This window comes from Lutra lutra, chromosome 1 (assembly GCF_902655055.1).
Source record: "Lutra lutra chromosome 1, mLutLut1.2, whole genome shotgun sequence".
NCBI classification, from domain to species: Eukaryota; Metazoa; Chordata; class Mammalia; order Carnivora; family Mustelidae; genus Lutra; species Lutra lutra.
Window position 1 is genome coordinate 54,311,512 of NC_062278.1, and position 16,765 is coordinate 54,328,276.

Below are 16,765 nucleotides of genomic sequence, written 5' to 3' on the forward strand. Positions count from 1 at the left end.
TCTTGGCAGTCCTGGAGAATCTAAGAGCTTTAAAACTAAAAGGCAACTGAAAGATTCACCACCTTCAAGATATGTACACTGTAATCCAAGTATATTAAATGAGGATCCTATAGTATAATTGGGTAGACATTTATGATTATAGAGTTCATCACTAATTTAGAGAACAAATTATAAATAAGCAAACATTTATGCCATTTTACATCTTGGCAAAGGGTTTTTCTGTGTTTGATTTTTATGGTTTTACTCACTCTGGGTATTTGTTTGGCTGTTATTTACAGACAAGTTCAGAGTCTATACACCTAGATAACTGAATTTGCTATTATACAACCCCATGTTTTATCAGACTGCATGAGGCTAGCTTTTCTGACCTGAAAGAAAGATTAGCAGTTTCTTGGAGGTTATCCTATATGTAAAGAAACTAAAATCTGGAAAGATAAGTGTCTTAAACTAAAATCCAACTAACCTATATTTAATTAATACTTGTTTTCAAATGTAGAAATCTAAATATACTATCACTATCAGTGAATATTCTAGATAAACTTAAAATATCCCAGAAATGGAAAACTACTTTTCTTCATTTGATTTAAGATAGGTCATGAGATGTAACATGGAAATAGCCAGACAACAGACTTTAAAGGGGAGTCTCTAAGTCTGGAATCCTGGCTGGAAAGTGAAGATTCAGTTGATATCCCTCCAGTTTTTGCCATCCCTGTTCAGTTTCTCACTTAACAGTCAAACCATGAGAATCAAGTGTCATCTCCCACCCACACCTATGACATGCACATATCTAGTCAAGACTGCGTCTTAAAGACAGTCCCACCAATACCAAACACTGGTGCATGGAGAGCAACAGGAATTCTCATTCATCGCTGGTGAGAATGCAAAAACAGTATAGCCAGTTTGGAAAACAGTAGGAGTTTCTTACAAAGCTAAAACATGGGCTTACCATAAGACCCGGCAGTCATGCTCCTAGGTAGTTACTCAAATGAACGGAGAGCTTATGTGCACATAAAAACCTGCATATGAATATTTATAGCAGCTTTATATATAACTGTCAAAAATTGGAAGCAACCATATCGTTCAACAGACGAATGGATCAACAAACCGCGGTACCTCCATGCAATGGAGTATTCAGTGATAAAAAGAAATGAGGTATCAAGCTACAAAAAGACAAGGGGGAACCTTAAGCACATACTGTAAAGGGAAAGAAGCCAGTCTGAAAAAGTTACATATTATATGATTTCAACTGTATGACACTCTAAAAAAGGAAAAACTATAAAGAGAGTAAAAAGATAAGTGGTTGCCAGGGATTCAGAAGTTGTGGGATGGAGGTGGGGGAGTAGAGGGGCAATGAACAGGCAAGAGCACAGGGTATTTCTAGGGCAGTGAAATTATTCTATATGATACTGTAATGGTAGATACATGACGTCATATAGCTTGTTAAAACCCACAGAAAGAGTGAATGCTAATATAAACTCTGAGCTTTAGTTAATAATACCATATTAAGATTGGTTTATCAATGTATTACACCATGAAAGATACTAATAACAGGGCAGTAGATGAGAACTTTGTACTTTGGAGTAAGTTTTCTGTAAACCTAAAACCACTCTAAAAATGAAAGTTTAAGAAAAACCAGGGTCTCATGAAGTAGCTATTATCACAAAAAAAATTAAGTAAAACTACAAGATTTAAGTAACGTGAAAAGCAAATACACAAATGCAGTATTTCTTCTGAAACAAAGATACTGTGACATTTATGCTGTGAAGCCAAAAGCCATGGAAATTATGAGCTTACCATTAAAAACAATAAAAGTTGAAACATTCTCACCTGTCCTGTGACTGTTCTTCATACATCCGCTCCTTGCCTTCTTTAAAGAGTCTTATTGCCCGCTTTGACTTTTTCATTAGACTATCGATGTAGATTTTAAAATATTCATTCTCACTGAGTTGGGCGAGTTTCTGGTTGTCATCATATTTACTCAATATAAGTCGCAAATGCTGATATGTATCAGGTAAAATGTCAAGTATATATGGTGGGCTATTTTTCAACTGAAGCTTGGGATTTTGGCACAGTCTGACCTAAAAAAGAGACAAAAATAAAACATTTTCATAGGAACCACAATAATTCCTTTCACAGAAAAGTTAAGAAATATATCAAACTCTATTTCCTCATTTCCCACAATATAAATTTTCATTTAAAACTACTATCTCCAATCTACAAACAATTGGTAAATATCTGCATCCCTCTGGATACAATTAAATCCAATTTTCTTCTCCTCCTATTCATTTTTTTCTATGACACACCTTTACTTTTCCCCCTCTAAAGTTTTCATTCTCTCTTCTACAATATCCCGTTGTTCGTGGCTTCATAGAACTCCAGTGTGCTAAGTGTTGTACACTAATAGTCTCTTTTTTTTTAAGTAAAAATTGGGAAATGGGCCTCTTCTGCTGGCAACCAATGTCTCACATTTAGATATTATCCAACTACACTGAACTCCCAGCTAACCTTTCATAGATTTTAATTAACGTTTTGGTATTTTGTTCCTGAACCCTGAGGAGAATAAAACAAAGAGGTGCAATTTTAATAACTGAGTTATTAAGTAGTAAATGGGTGTCAGGCCCAAACAAGTCTCTTCCTCCTCCCCACATTCTATCTCGAGCCTATAAACATGTGGTACCTAACGGTTCAGTCATTCCATCAGGTGCCACCCAATCACTGGGGCATGTAGGGCTGCCTGCATAACTAAGAGTAACTTCTGCAAAAAGTAAGTTAACCCTTCTTGTTCCTACCCCTCCAATCAGGGTTTAGGGAACCACCCAATCACACAATTTTTAAATGGAACCATTAGATACTGCACAGGAGCGTCCAGAGTGTAAGGGTACACGCTCATGCATAAAGGCACTTTCCTGAGAAGCCCATGAAGCACAGGCTTGATGGTCCCTCTAAGAGCTGGTCCTCTTCTGAGGCCTTCATCGTGTATCCTTTGTAACACTTTCAAGAGCAAGATATTCTAAACACAATTGGCTAAGGTTTCTGACTTTTTCCAGTAGGACTTCCCTTTCATCACACTTAACCTCCTGCCGTGGGTGTTTTTCAAATCTGGCTGATGGGAATTTGAGTTGGTAATAATACACTGAGTGTGGCTTTGGTAGAAGGTATGTGAAATGCCCAGTCGCTGCTGGAGCTAGCTAAAAGGCTGCCAGCAAACGCAGTAAGAGAATGGATTCGGGAAGACTTCAAGGCCCATGGAGCAGCACACAGCATAGGAGCAGGAAGATCCAAGTCAGATTTGGTCATTTACATGTGTCCAGAGGTACCCAGGACTGGAAAAATACAGGGCAATGGAAGAGAATCAAAGTATAAAGTGTACAGAGTCAAGATCATTTCTCTGATGTTTGTGGATTTATCAATGTTTAAAGATTTATAACTTGTGTCTTATTTATCAGTCTAAAAAATTCACCTTCATACCCAATTTTGTATTTGTACTTTTGTATTATTTTTCTTTAAAAGGACCCCTCCAAATTTCAAGTTCAACAAAACATGGATTCACCCCTGAGTGCTCACAGAAGGGCCTGGGCCAAATAGAAAACAGTTGAACAGTAATAATTTCAAGAACCACAAACACAAGAAATCCAGGAAACAACAAATGAAAAAAAAAGTATTCACACTTACGAGCACACTTGCTTTAAGAAATAACCATATGATTTTTTTGTGTGTGGGAAAAAAATCTGACTCAAACTATCAAGCAACAGTCCTTAAGTTAAGACAACCATTTCACACATTAACAGAGGGCATTATATCTTCCACCTTGCTATTGTATACAATGTAGAAGTATCTAGCATATAGTACAGATGTGACAAATGGATGGCTTAGTTGATTCGCCAGAATACTTCAGTACATACACACACACACACACACACATATACACACACACATAAATCATATTATATTACTGCCTTATTTTCATGATTGAATATACTAGTGTTCAAATCAATAATCCAAAGGCACAAGCAAAGATTAAATATAAGAGTATTTAATAGGGAAGATGCCATATAGTTAATTAAATAACACCAAATCATGAGAAAAGTATAGTTAAAGGGGTTAATAAAGCTTTTTACCTTCTTTCTACTTTTGGGACTTTGATATAATCAGAGAAGCTCATTCTGCCCTAAAGACTGATGAAGTCTCAAATATGTCAATGATTTGACAAATCCAAACAAGATACAGTTTTTCAATTCTTAAAACTGTAAGATAGTATCACAAGTATATACAAATTTCAAAAATATCGCCAGCCACATCCTACAGCAGGCACAGTTTAATCTCAGCAACATAAAACTTGGTACAGCATGTCACAGATTGATAAATTATTAACTTGGAGTTAGGAGACTAGGCAATTTCAAATTAATTTCGTCTACTGGTGAACATTTAAGTGATAAAAAAAATTCTCTCAGGTATTTTCTTCAGACATTCCAAGTAAATGTTCTTTAACAGATTATTTTAAGTGTAACATATTTTTAATTTACTATTCTCTACATGAGCTTTTTCTCATTTGCTTTATTTGAATTGTAATTCTATCTGGGCATTTATTGCTTTATTTGGTACAACTGTTTGCATAACTACTATATACCAGGTACTGAGCTTACTGCCAGGAAATTATAGATGACTAGAACATACTTCCTGCCTCAAGGAGTCTGGCAGAAGAGGCCTAGTTCTCTATAATTAACTTAGGAGCAATGTAATTCTTGCTCTAAGGGATCTTTGGAAAGATCCTGTCCAATTCATTCATTTTCAGATAAAGAAACAAAGAACTACAAAGATTAAGGGACTATTAAAAAATCATTAATCTAACACAAGAGCCTGCATCTTCTGAATCTCAGGCTGATCTTCTTTCTAACTATATCGCATCTTAATTAGAATTAGGCATATAATTAATGATCCCTGGCTAACCTCATTTACATTTTTATTTTTACACCATTTGCAAATTTCCATGAACTTCAGGACCCATTTGTTAATTCTATAAATGTTTATGTGTCAGGCATTGTTTCAGGCCCTAGGGAATTCAGAATGAAATAAATCACAGACCTGTCCTCAAGGAGTCTTCCAGTGAAAAAGACAGATGGCTTAAAAAAGAATTACAGGACACGTTAAGGGCTTTAATGGAGGAGAGTACAAAGTGCTGGAGGGGAAAAGCAGCAGCTCACTCATAACTTGCCATGAGTATCAAAAAAGGCATACCTACATTTGCAAAAGGAATATTCCAGGCAAAAGGGTAGGCAAAGGCTTGTGAGGCACCAGAAAGTAGAGCCGAAAGAAAGGAGTCAATGCAGTCATTCTAAGGGGTGAAGGCATAGGGAGCCTGCAGGTGAGTGGCACGGGCAGATTTAAAACGGGCTAGATTCCATTTATCAGGGCTCCTATAGGCCACACAGTTTTCTAAATCTGCCTTCGGGAAAGTATAACATACAAGCTGAACTATGATATGCTGCTGAGTGTAGAGTTCATCAGTTGGATTAGTATTAAACTCTGAGATTTATGACAACTCCTGCCAAAAACGAGTAACTCTACACCAGCACTGACTTCTAAGCAGGTCAAATTCAATTCAATAAATATTTACTGAGTGCCTGCTATGTGCAAGGCACTGTAAAGCCAGAGAAAGAAAAATTGCTTTTCTAAAAACAGTATGTTAAGGAGAAAAATCAAGCTCACCACAAGGTTCGAGTTCAGATTCAAAGGACTTAGATGTCTTCTAGAAATATCTAAGTTGCTCCCTAGAATGCAAGCGGTTCCTAACACAGAAAAGCTTTAAAAAGAACGAATCTCCAGTCCTATTATACAGTTACAAACTTTTTAGGGCATCAACTAGTGCATAAAAGGATTGGTTCATTAGCAGGGTTACTCTTCACTCTTGAACTAAAAGGCACAACACTTAGTACTGAATTAGGCTACAAATTCCATTACAGTCATTGAGTCAAAGGATTTTAGAGCTAAAGAGAACCTTGGAAATCACAATGACCAATACCCTCCTTTTGACAGAACAATACTAAAACACAGACATGGAACATGGCTGAGTTTACTGCTCAAAACCCTTCTGTCTAGAGTTGAAAGTCAGGCACTCTCTCCTTAACACTATGCAATTGCCTGTTATATTTGTTTAAATTTATTTAGAGATCTTTAAAGGGGCCTCTCTATACATGTCTTTACCATTTCACACACATAAAAATATGTGTCTAATCTATACATATACTATATATTCACATATGTTAAATATATATTTGACTATATCAAAGCAAAGGCACAAATATAAACACAGGATTTGTGAGTGCTGTTAACAATTTTCAAAGCCATTAATTATTCTTGGAACACTCCTGTATTTAAAGATTTTCCCCACTGTGCCTTAATTAAAACTTCTAGTCAAAAGTTAACAAAGAGGTATTAGGTCAGCTAACATATTTCTTAGGTTCACCCCAGCCCCTGAAATGTATGAAAGAAATTCTACTGAAGCAAATGGAAACTTCAACAGTAAGGAATTGTGCCTAGACTGTAACAGACTTTCATTATAAAGCACCTCTCACTTCATGGACGATGCAGTTATATTAAATCAAGCAATGTACCCACGAAGTGAAATACCCCATTTTTAACAACAGTATAAAAAGCTTGAAAGAATCCCTTGTCTGTTCTCTTCATGTAAATGTTTTTAAGAGGTTCCTTATTGCAATTACACAAAGGATATTATTATGATAAAAAGCATCGGTGAGTTCTTTGAATTCTTCCCACCTTAATTTAGCAAATCATCTTAAGTACATAAAAGTATATACATGTATACAGTATAAAATGTAAAGAGTATAAAAATAATATAAAATTCTTTCTACATAAAATATTAATTGGGCAAAACAAGGTTAGCCAATAAAATTGGTTATGAATCTGGTATATTAATTAAGGTAGGATTTGGGCCAACTACCAAATTATTTATGGTTTTCAATGAAGCTTTCTTTAAAAGCTTTCTTTAAATATAAGCATCATTAAATAACTGACTAGCTGTAATTAAAATATCAATTTTCAATTGTGTGTTCATATCAATTGTGTGTTCATCTGTTCACTATCTTCCTTCCAAATGAAAACTGGTCTTCCTTAAAAGTGGAGATGTATCTCTTATTTGTCTGTTTCCTTCACCTAGTGTAGAATTTTGCATACAGTAGATGCAAAATAAATACTTGATGGCGGAAAGAAGAACTTCTTAGAAGAGAATACTACAAATAGGAAAACCATACCTATAGTGAATAAGCCTAAGTGAGTACAAAGTTTCAAGAAGAATTTGATCATATCAAATATTAGAAGGTAAAGAGCCTTTTGATTTCCTTCTCATGGAAAGAGGAAGAATCATTTATTCCATGGAATGGTGTGCTTCAATCTTCATACTATGAACACAGATGCTAGAATCAATCAAACCTAGGATTTGGTGCTACCATTTATTAGTTTTCCAACACTGGGCCAGTTTCCTCTTCCAGAAAACTCAGGATGTTATGATTCTCAGAAGAGGAAATGTAAAGTGATCTGCACGGTACGTAGCACACAGCTGGTACTCAGTACTTCTTAGTACATCTTTTCCTTCTGTATTTTATATTATACCACATCATGGTAAACTGCAGATTTTGCCAACATATGAGAATCAGACCAAGGGCACTGACTGCTCTGTTGCGGATCACTAAGAGTTCTTTCAGCTCCTGAAATTCTTCATACTACCTGCAGCTCTGTAAAAGTCTGGAGTGTTTTATGCAGGAAAGCAGCAAACAGTAAGGCACTGATACGGAATTAATACATCAGCAGTACTCAGCTGATGCAGTATTTGAACAGGCAGAACATTTAGTTTAATAACTATTCTTGTTATTGCTATTGGAAGATAGCATGAGTGAGCTTAACAATTATTTAAATATTTGTATGTTAAAGTGCTAAAAATTTGGTCAGTTATATTCAAAATGCTTCCTTCATTACTAGGAAAATATCAGCAATTAAAAAATACCAAACAATAACAAAAGCAATGACAACGAAAAACCAACTTCCCCATATGCCCAAGCAGAGTAAATAAAAATAGTATCCTGACATCATTTAAGTCACAGCATGTTTCTAAAATGAGCTTAATACACAGGATAAGAACTTACTTCCATTTCCATGTTTTACTTATTTGCCCACTTAACTGCTAGAAGACTGATTAAAATGTATATTGTTTATTCTACAATATACAACTTTAAGACGTGGTTTGAACATTACAAATGTTATTCCTTAAATCACTTCCTTACAACCCAAAATAAAATTTACAAATTCTCTCAAAACTCTGTAGATTTTCTTACTTCCCTCTTATACAAGTAGCAATTAGTTATCTACCAAGGTTTACTCTTCTACTTGTATTTAGCCTTTTCCTCCCACACTGTAATCTAGGATGACACTTTATTAATTACTTCTTCTACCTTTACATTTTAAATCACTCCCTATCTACATACCTCTCCTCAATCTATGAACCTCTCCTATAGCACCACACACACACAAAGTTATGCTCTGCTCAAACCCTCAAGCTATCTCTCAGAACTTTCTTCCTTTAGACCAGTTGTCACTTAGAGAACAACTGTTAAGTTACCCACACATTCTTTTTAATCTACCCCCATCATGTAAATGAAACTATTCTGAAAGGTCAATGATTGGCCTCTCTTCATGAAATTCAGCGACTTCTTAAATTTTCATCCTGCTTGGTTTCTCCAGTTGGCCTTGAATCTGGTTTTCTCAGAATTGGAAACTATCTCCTTAATTGAAGCTGTCTCTACCCAAGAAATCAATCTGCCCTAATTCTTTTCCTACCTCTCTCATCGCTGTTTTTTGCAGGATTCTCTCTCCTTCTCTGCCATCTAATTATAACTACAACCCCATACACAGACAAAATGCCAATCTCTGACTTTTTCTCTAACTCTCATCTTCTACTCTACATTGCAAATCTCTAATGGTCTACAGCTTGAAATACTACCTCTGTGCGCATATCTACCAAACATATGTCCTCAGTTTCAACTTCTCTCTTTAACTGCACATTCAACTTTCTGATTTCAAAATGGATTTCGCTCTGGCATGTCAAACTCAACATGGCCCAAAACAAACTTATGCACCAGCTCCCAAGCTTCCTCTTTTTCTTACTATGTTCCTTATCTCATTAAAAGCATCACCGCCTTCAGGCTAAAAACCTCGAGTCACTTTCACTTCACCACCGTCTCTTTCATCCTCTATCTCTAAAGGGTCACCCGCACCTGTAAATTTTACCTCCAAAATGCCCCCCACGGGGCGCCTTCATGCCTCGGTTGTTAAGCGTCTGCCTTCCGCTCTAGTCCTGATTCCGGGGTCCTGGGATCAAGCCCCACTTGAAGCCTGCTTCTCCCTTTCCCACACCCCCTCCTGCTTGTGTTCTCTCTCTCACTGTGTCTCTCTCCATCAAATAAATAAACAAAATCTTAAAAAAAAAAAAGCCTCCCGCATTTGAACCTTCGCTTGCTAAATTGACTCTCAATTCTCTAGTTCAGCCCTTCATTATTCCTTGCCCAGTCTGTTTTAATTCTTCTTGATCACTACTCCTACTTTAAAGTTTCTTTTCTCTTAATCCATGATTTGTAGAGTCAAGAGAATAATCGACCACAGCATAGCCTTGACTGTTTTTCACACTCTGCTCAAAGATAATAACACTTTTCTTCTACCGAATAAAGTCCAAACTCCTTGAAAGAGCAGAAATCCTCTTCACCTGTCTCTAACTTACCTTCTCAACAATCTCCCTCTACCCACATTCCTTCAGCCTGTTGTATCCTACACCTCACTGGAATCCAAAACATCCTTGAAAGAGTAGCTGGATAACACCTCTACCAGCTGCATTCCTGATCAACCCCTCAGCCCCCACAAGCACATCCTCCCCAACCATATCCTATGTCACAGCACTTTATTTATACCCCATTACAGCCTTATCGCATTCTAGAGTATGCAGAACACACTCTACTACATAGAATGGAATGGGTGTTTACAAATCTCTATCTTTCCATAGATGGAATTTGATAAATGAATGGTGAAATCAATAGCGTATAAAGCAGCTTTGAAGAAAAGAAGAGTTGATTTAAAATCTGAATGGTAAAGATTTTATGAGAGTTGAAAAGATGACTAACTGATTAAGGCTTCTGTTAAATGCGTGTCCTAAGTCACAAGGATAAACCAAGATACCTTGGTAGGATTCCTTTAATCTTTTATTTTATAAAAATTTTTCCCTAAAAGGGGAAAGGAGCAAACTTTGGGATCACTCCACTTAGCCGAGCACAAGCTCAAAATCTCAGTATTAAGCAAAACTGTTCAGACCTTAATGTGTTATCATCTACCCAAGTCTAAAAGTGCCCATGATTCTGCTAACGTGGAAGAACTTCACTGAAGAAAAGGAAATACATGAAGAATGATTCAAATAAATGATATTCCCTATTCCAAGGGCCCAAGGATAGTGACATCTCAAACCCAACAAACATAAATAAGAGGCATCCAAAACCTATGCTTTATCCCACATAAAATATTTTTCAGAGGTATAAGGAATTCATCTTAGAAAAGAATATCGACTATTATTTGTTAAAATAGCTGCATATATTCCAAGCATCTCTGATTGACAACCTTTAAAATAAATTATAGTTGCAGTAAAAGTATAAAGATGGAGAATGAATTACACTCCAGCCTGACAAATGTACTGAGTGTACTGAGGGTAAAAGGCAGGAAAAGGGTATTTGGCATCATCACTTTTTAAATGCTTTTAAAAGTCTTTCAATAATGTAATTTCAAATAAATGACAAGGACAACAAGACAAAACGTGGGCAGGTACTCAAGTCACTTTGCTCTTCGGCATCAATTAATTCTTTTCTAATTTCCTGAACATCCATGTAAGCTCAGTACATTCAGTATCTATTAGATGGAAAACTGTTCCTTCCACTTTCCATCACCTGGCTAAGGCGCTTATGAAAACCAGGCTCAGGAACCTCACATTAATAAATTATCATTTCTCCCATACTGATCAGCAATCATTTCCTTACCCTCACCTCAGCATTTCCAACAAGAGTACAATAACGCTGTTCCTAAGGGCAGTGCCCAGCAGAATCCAGACAGGCAACTGTCTGAACAACAGCCAAAAAAACAAGGAGGCTCTTCTTCACGTTGCCCCCACTGTACTTCCCATAGGTCTGTATTACAGCCTTGTCCATATTACATGGCAATTACCTAATAAATATAATATAATATAAATGATAGATTACCATTTATATGCCTGGCTGTGATGTCAGTGTCTGAGTTCCTTGACACGTCAGAGGCCGAATTATACATCTTATCTAGCTTTGTATCCCTAGTAACAAGCACTTAGTAGGAACATAGTAGGCCCTCAATAAACGTTAAGTGTTTAAGAAACCCACCTCTGTAATAGCTTTGGAATAGATTCCATATTTCAGGTACATCTGAACCTGGATATATATTCATGAGTAATAGCTCTGTCACTGTATCAGATATCCAGGGACCAGAAGAGTTTGGGGTTAGCTATTGAGTTAAACTGACACATAGAGCCAAGGCCAGAAAATATGTCGAAATGGGATGCTTTGGGATATGCTACATCCTTTTTCTCAATAAACTGATTTTGGGTTACAGAATACTTTACATCTCACCAAAAAAAAAAAACAAAAAAAAACCCACAACTGAGTATTGACTCTCTTCTATGCTCAGTGACCGTATATAGAAGTCTGCCCTCTGAAAACGTAACAATTAGTTGGAACTGGAGTCTCGGTTGACTGTTTTAAATTCTAGGTGCCAGGGAATGGTAAAACTACACACTTACTGGGAATTTCTACTACAGTCTGGGACTGCATCATATCCACTGTAAAATAAGTCCTTTGATTTAGTAGGTAGCTGCAACATACGGAACTTAAAGTTCATTTCATATTTATCCTTCTAAGATCTGTCCTTGTTGAAGAGGCTTCCCAAAGAAAAACGTGCTAACTAAACACCTAACCCTGCCTATCACGTAACTACCAGTAAGACTTGAAAGATACTCTTTTCTGTTATTCACAAGCTAAACTCAGGCTATTGCTGTTAGTTTATAAAACAGTTAGGTGATATGTCAAGAGATTAACATTTGAACTCATAATGAATATCCTGATGTAATCACCAGGACAATGTTGAGGTGATGAACCACTTCCTTCACCACTGACAAAGAAAAAAAAAAAAGGATAAACACATGTAAGGGTCACTTCTGTATTACACAATTTAATAAAATATATTTTCAGTTAGTAATTATCAATGCCTTTTTATTACTGTGTGGTAGAGTAGTGATGAACACGCTGAGGTCTTTCATAGCGATTCATGTGATTTCCCTCCACAAAGCCCATGAATGCATTCATAAATGAACACAATTATTTTCATTCTTGACAAATAATGAAGGCAAAATAAGAAAAGCCATTCCAATGCACCTTTGCCAACACCCTTACCACATTCCACTAGTAGAGACTTTCATTAATAGTTTTCCTTATGAGTCAAGTTTTTCAATTAGAGAGGCTAAACCCAAACCCACAAAAGAGTTAGTAAAATAAACAATGGCAGAGGCTTAACTATCAAAAACCATCTATTTTACCATAACCCATGGTGAAATAATTAAAAGTGGATAAAACTTATGTTAACAAGCAGTTACAAACCAAAATTATGAATATATTCTTTAATGTTTGAAAAACAAGGACTCTTATATTAACTATAGCTCACCTCTTCCTGATACCAATATTTTTTATTTGCTGTGCTAACATTCACCCATAAACCATAAATGTACAAATTCTGACCTCCTGCAGAAGGGAATGGGGAGGGAGGGGCAGCTCCTTGATAGAATCTGACCCATGTGTTGCCCACTCATATAACAGGTATAGGGAAAAACCAAGAATTCCTTCTCTTATGCCCAACTAATGACTTAGGTAATGAGAGTGACCTTAAATCGCATTCTCTTTAGAAAACCAAAGACAGTTACTTGCGTCTGCTAAATATATGCAGTTCTTCCCACTGCAAACTCCTCATTCTCAAGTATCCAATGCTAAAATCCAAACCTGACCTCAACCAGCAAGTTGCAATGTTCTGACACTATGACATCATTCTGTCTGGAGCATTTTAATATCACAATTTGAAAAGATTGGACGAAGCTTAAATAGGTCACAATGAAGCCCAAAACTAAGGATATTTATCTGGCAAAATTTTCTGGCTCTGCATTTGGCACCACTGGACCTAGAATGGTAAGCCTATCATTCATCTATCCATCTGTACTATACATAAGGATAAATGAAAATAAAGCAAATCTTATCACCTTCCTGTGCCACTAATACCACACTGACAGTGGCTTTTTGTGGCAAATGTTTTCATACATTTGTGGCAAATATTCATACACAGTTAAAAGCCAAAGTAAAGGCAACTGCTACTATATGATTTCATGGAGGCTTTAGCACATCCCGACAGAGGATATTTTTTTAAAATTCCATTTCTGCAGTCACAAAATATCAAGAGCCCTGCATCAACTAAATTCATAATTAGCCCCAAATATCTATGAAATGAAACCAGATGGTGCTGCAAACATTTACCAATATACAGGGGATGGTACTAACTGCTTCAAAAACAAGAACTATTAATTCTGCACAGCAGCAAGCCACCTCTTAATCATATTTATTTGATAATCCTACTTAGTAAGAGAGGACACTGACAGCTAGTTTCTCAGTAGTCTCCAGTAAAATATTCAGGTTGCCTAGACTTCTCAGGGTACTAACATCCAGCTTGACTTCTTCTTGTAAAATTATTATTCATCTGAAAGCAACAGGCAGAAACCACAGAGGTTTCTGATACTCTCAGCTCCCCCCACCTCCATCATAAATTTTCCTTTCACAATAAACAATGTGCAATCGAAAAGGTTTCCTGTTTCAAAATGGAATAGATGAAAGAAACTGTAACTCTACATTAACAACAACAAAAAGTTTCTTAACGAAGATTAATTCTCACAGATGGAAATGGAAACTCTCTCAAACACTGCTTCCCCACTTAAGGACTAATCTGGTTCTTCCTCTAGTAAATACTCTCAGCGTCATGCACTGTGGTTGTCATGAGTGGTCCCTCAGAGGGTTTTCTTAAAACACTTGTTTGCACTCGTTTGTTATTTAACAGTAACACAACTTCACATAAGACAGAGCAAATACTTCCAAACTATTCTATGGCCATGTACTAACAAAGAGCAGCCAACAGTAAAAACTTTGCATATCTGAGTCATATAGAGGAACTTTGAACCTTGAAGAGTAGGACAAAAGGTAAAAAGAAAACACAAACAAGTCTTTGCTCTGAATCCAACTTTTTAAAACACACAGAGCAGATGCAGGAAAAATGGTCAATCCAAATCAAAAGACTGTTGCCATAACAATAATTATTAATTAATGGTAACAATAATATTAATTGATGGTACAAATAAAACAATAGAAGAAGAAACCATATCCAGGGCAAATAACAGGCACAAGCATACAGAACTTACCACTTTGTCCATGAGTTTCCAAGTTTTCTCAACAGTCCTGCGATCTGCTGCTGCTTGCTTAGGAGGTCCAACTGCATCTTGAATAGCATCAATAATACCCAAAATCCGTCCTTTTCGGGGGTTTCCTCCTCGACCACCAGGGTTTCTGCCATTCATAGAATTTGCCATCTGGAACCTTAGTTCTTTGAAAGGCAGATTAAGGAAAAGAAAAAAAAAAAAAAAGTTAGTTGGTCATGAAAATGTTTACCCAGCAGAAAACTGAACAGGTTAATTTGTACCCACTACATCTTCTACCAGTGAGAACAAAATCCAGGGTCCCAGGTTCAACTTCTCAATAGCTATGAATTTGCACTCTCAATCTGTACGCACAACAAACAGTAACCTTAGATTTGCTTTTGGAGCACTAAGAGTTAAAGATGTATCCTTCTCGAATTTCACCTGGCAAAGCCTTTATTAATACCCAACTCATAACCAAAAAAAACCAAAACAACAACAAAAAACCCATCCAAAACGAAACAACTTACAAAGGTTTCCTCCAACTAGATAAGAACACAATGTTCTCCCCATCCCTGCCTTAATCTCAATTCAATGTATACTAGAACTAAAGCTCCCAGAAAACATTTTGAGAGCCTCACTTGAAAACCTCACTTTCACTCTCTTAGATTTCGCCGAGTTATATAAATGTGAAGATTATTCTACAAGAGCGCAAGGGACATAGCTGTTGTCAACAAAGGCTTAGAACTTGGATTTCCCCCGCTAAAACCAACAAGTACGGATAGGGGAACATGAACACACGAATACCCAGTTCTTAAACCAAGGAGTTAGCCCCAAGTTAAGAGCCAAATAAACCAACAAACAACCCACTAAAAAAGGGGTGAGAACCTGACAAGCGCGGGCACAGAAAGGAGAAGAGTGTTCACTTATTTTGCTCCTTTCCTCTCGTCTCACGCAAAGGGAGTGGGGGTCCAAAGCTTTGTTTCGGGACGTCTGTGTCCCCTCCTCGTTCAGGCCCCTCCCCTGCCACTCTTGAACCTCAGCTCGGGGAGGAAGGTGGACACAGAAAGGCCAGAGTACCCCGTCGCACCTCCAGCGCCCGCAGACCCGTCGGTCTAGGGCGCCCCGCATTCGGCTCCCGGGCAGACGCACCCCACCCCCCCACCACACACACACCCGGGATGTCTGCAATCCCAGCCGCCCGGCTCCCTTCACTCCCTCTCCCTCCTCTCCCGGCCCAGCCCGGGTTCCGGTCTTTAAATACCCCTCTTCAAACTGTGCCGGCCGCGGCGACAGCAGCTGGAAGCCAGGGCTGTCCCCTGTACCTCCGTGTCCCGCGGCTGGCTGCCCCAGGGTCCCCTGGCCGGAAAGAAGCGGCAAGCCTCCCCGGCGCCCCCTTCCCTCCCGGCCTTTCCCCGCCGTAGCTATCCAGAGACACGCGTGTGCGCGGGTCCTACTTTAACACGCACGAGCCCAAGGTGCGTGGGTAGCCAGGATAGGGAGTGTGTGATCGCCGTAAAAGCACGTTCCCGAGGAAGGAGCAAGCCAGAGCGCAGGCCACCGAGACGGGGAAACGCAACAATTACCGTCAAGACCAATCCACGCCCGCTCTCCGCTCCCGCCCGATTCTCGGGGAGGCCGCGGGACGCCGCAGCAGCACTAGCTGGAGGTGGAGACCACTCGCTGGATACCCCACCCCGTAGGATACACACACAGAGAGACCCAGGAGCGGGGCGGAGCCGAGGGGCGGGGCCGCGCGCCTCTAGGCCAATCCCACGCGCCCTTGCCCTGCCCGACAGCGGGCGGCGCCAATGGGGGGGAGGCGGCCTGCCTTCTCGCACTACCCCCCCAGTCCACGTCTCCCACAGTACACAATGGCCCCAAAGGAAGGCCCGCTCGCGGCACGTCCCAAATAGAAAGAGACTCGGAGGGAAATGGGGGCACTGGACTCACCGAAGAACGAAAGTGGAAAAGGGAAAGGAGATGGAAGAAAGGATGCCAGGCACTAAGGAACTGACCAATAAGGAGTGGGCGGGTGGGCGTGAGCATTGGGAGCCCGAGCCAAAGCCAACTGGGGCTCAAAGGCGGGACTTCCTGCTTCGCTCACCTTCCTAGTCTTTTGTTTCATAGCAACAGAGTAGTGGCTGAGAGGGTGTACTCTGGGCGGGTCCGAAGCTGAAGAATTTCATCTCCCTA

The 16,765-nt window shown here is 38.7% G+C and overlaps 1 protein-coding gene across 6 annotated transcripts in view; it reads right to left on the minus strand.

Annotated features, from left to right (window-relative positions):
- Positions 1 to 16,305, minus strand: part of CBLB (Cbl proto-oncogene B) — a 226,102-nt gene extending 209,797 nt beyond the window's left edge. For 2 of the 6 annotated variants that reach the window (XM_047723550.1, XM_047723547.1), the window contains exons 1-3: positions 16,156 to 16,305; positions 14,576 to 14,757; positions 1,828 to 2,078 (exon numbers count right to left, since the gene is read on the minus strand). In XM_047723550.1, coding sequence (XP_047579506.1) covers positions 1,828 to 2,078; positions 14,576 to 14,743 — 419 coding nt within the window. In that variant the 5' untranslated portion in view covers positions 14,744 to 14,757; positions 16,156 to 16,305. Of the gene's footprint in view, positions 1 to 1,827; positions 2,079 to 14,575; positions 14,758 to 15,099; positions 15,294 to 15,833; positions 15,973 to 16,026; positions 16,109 to 16,155 lie in introns of those variants that run through there. The other 4 variants (XM_047723552.1, XM_047723551.1, XM_047723549.1 and 1 more) reach the window with 3 other exon arrangements.
- Between the last annotated feature and the right edge of the window lie 460 nt (positions 16,306 to 16,765).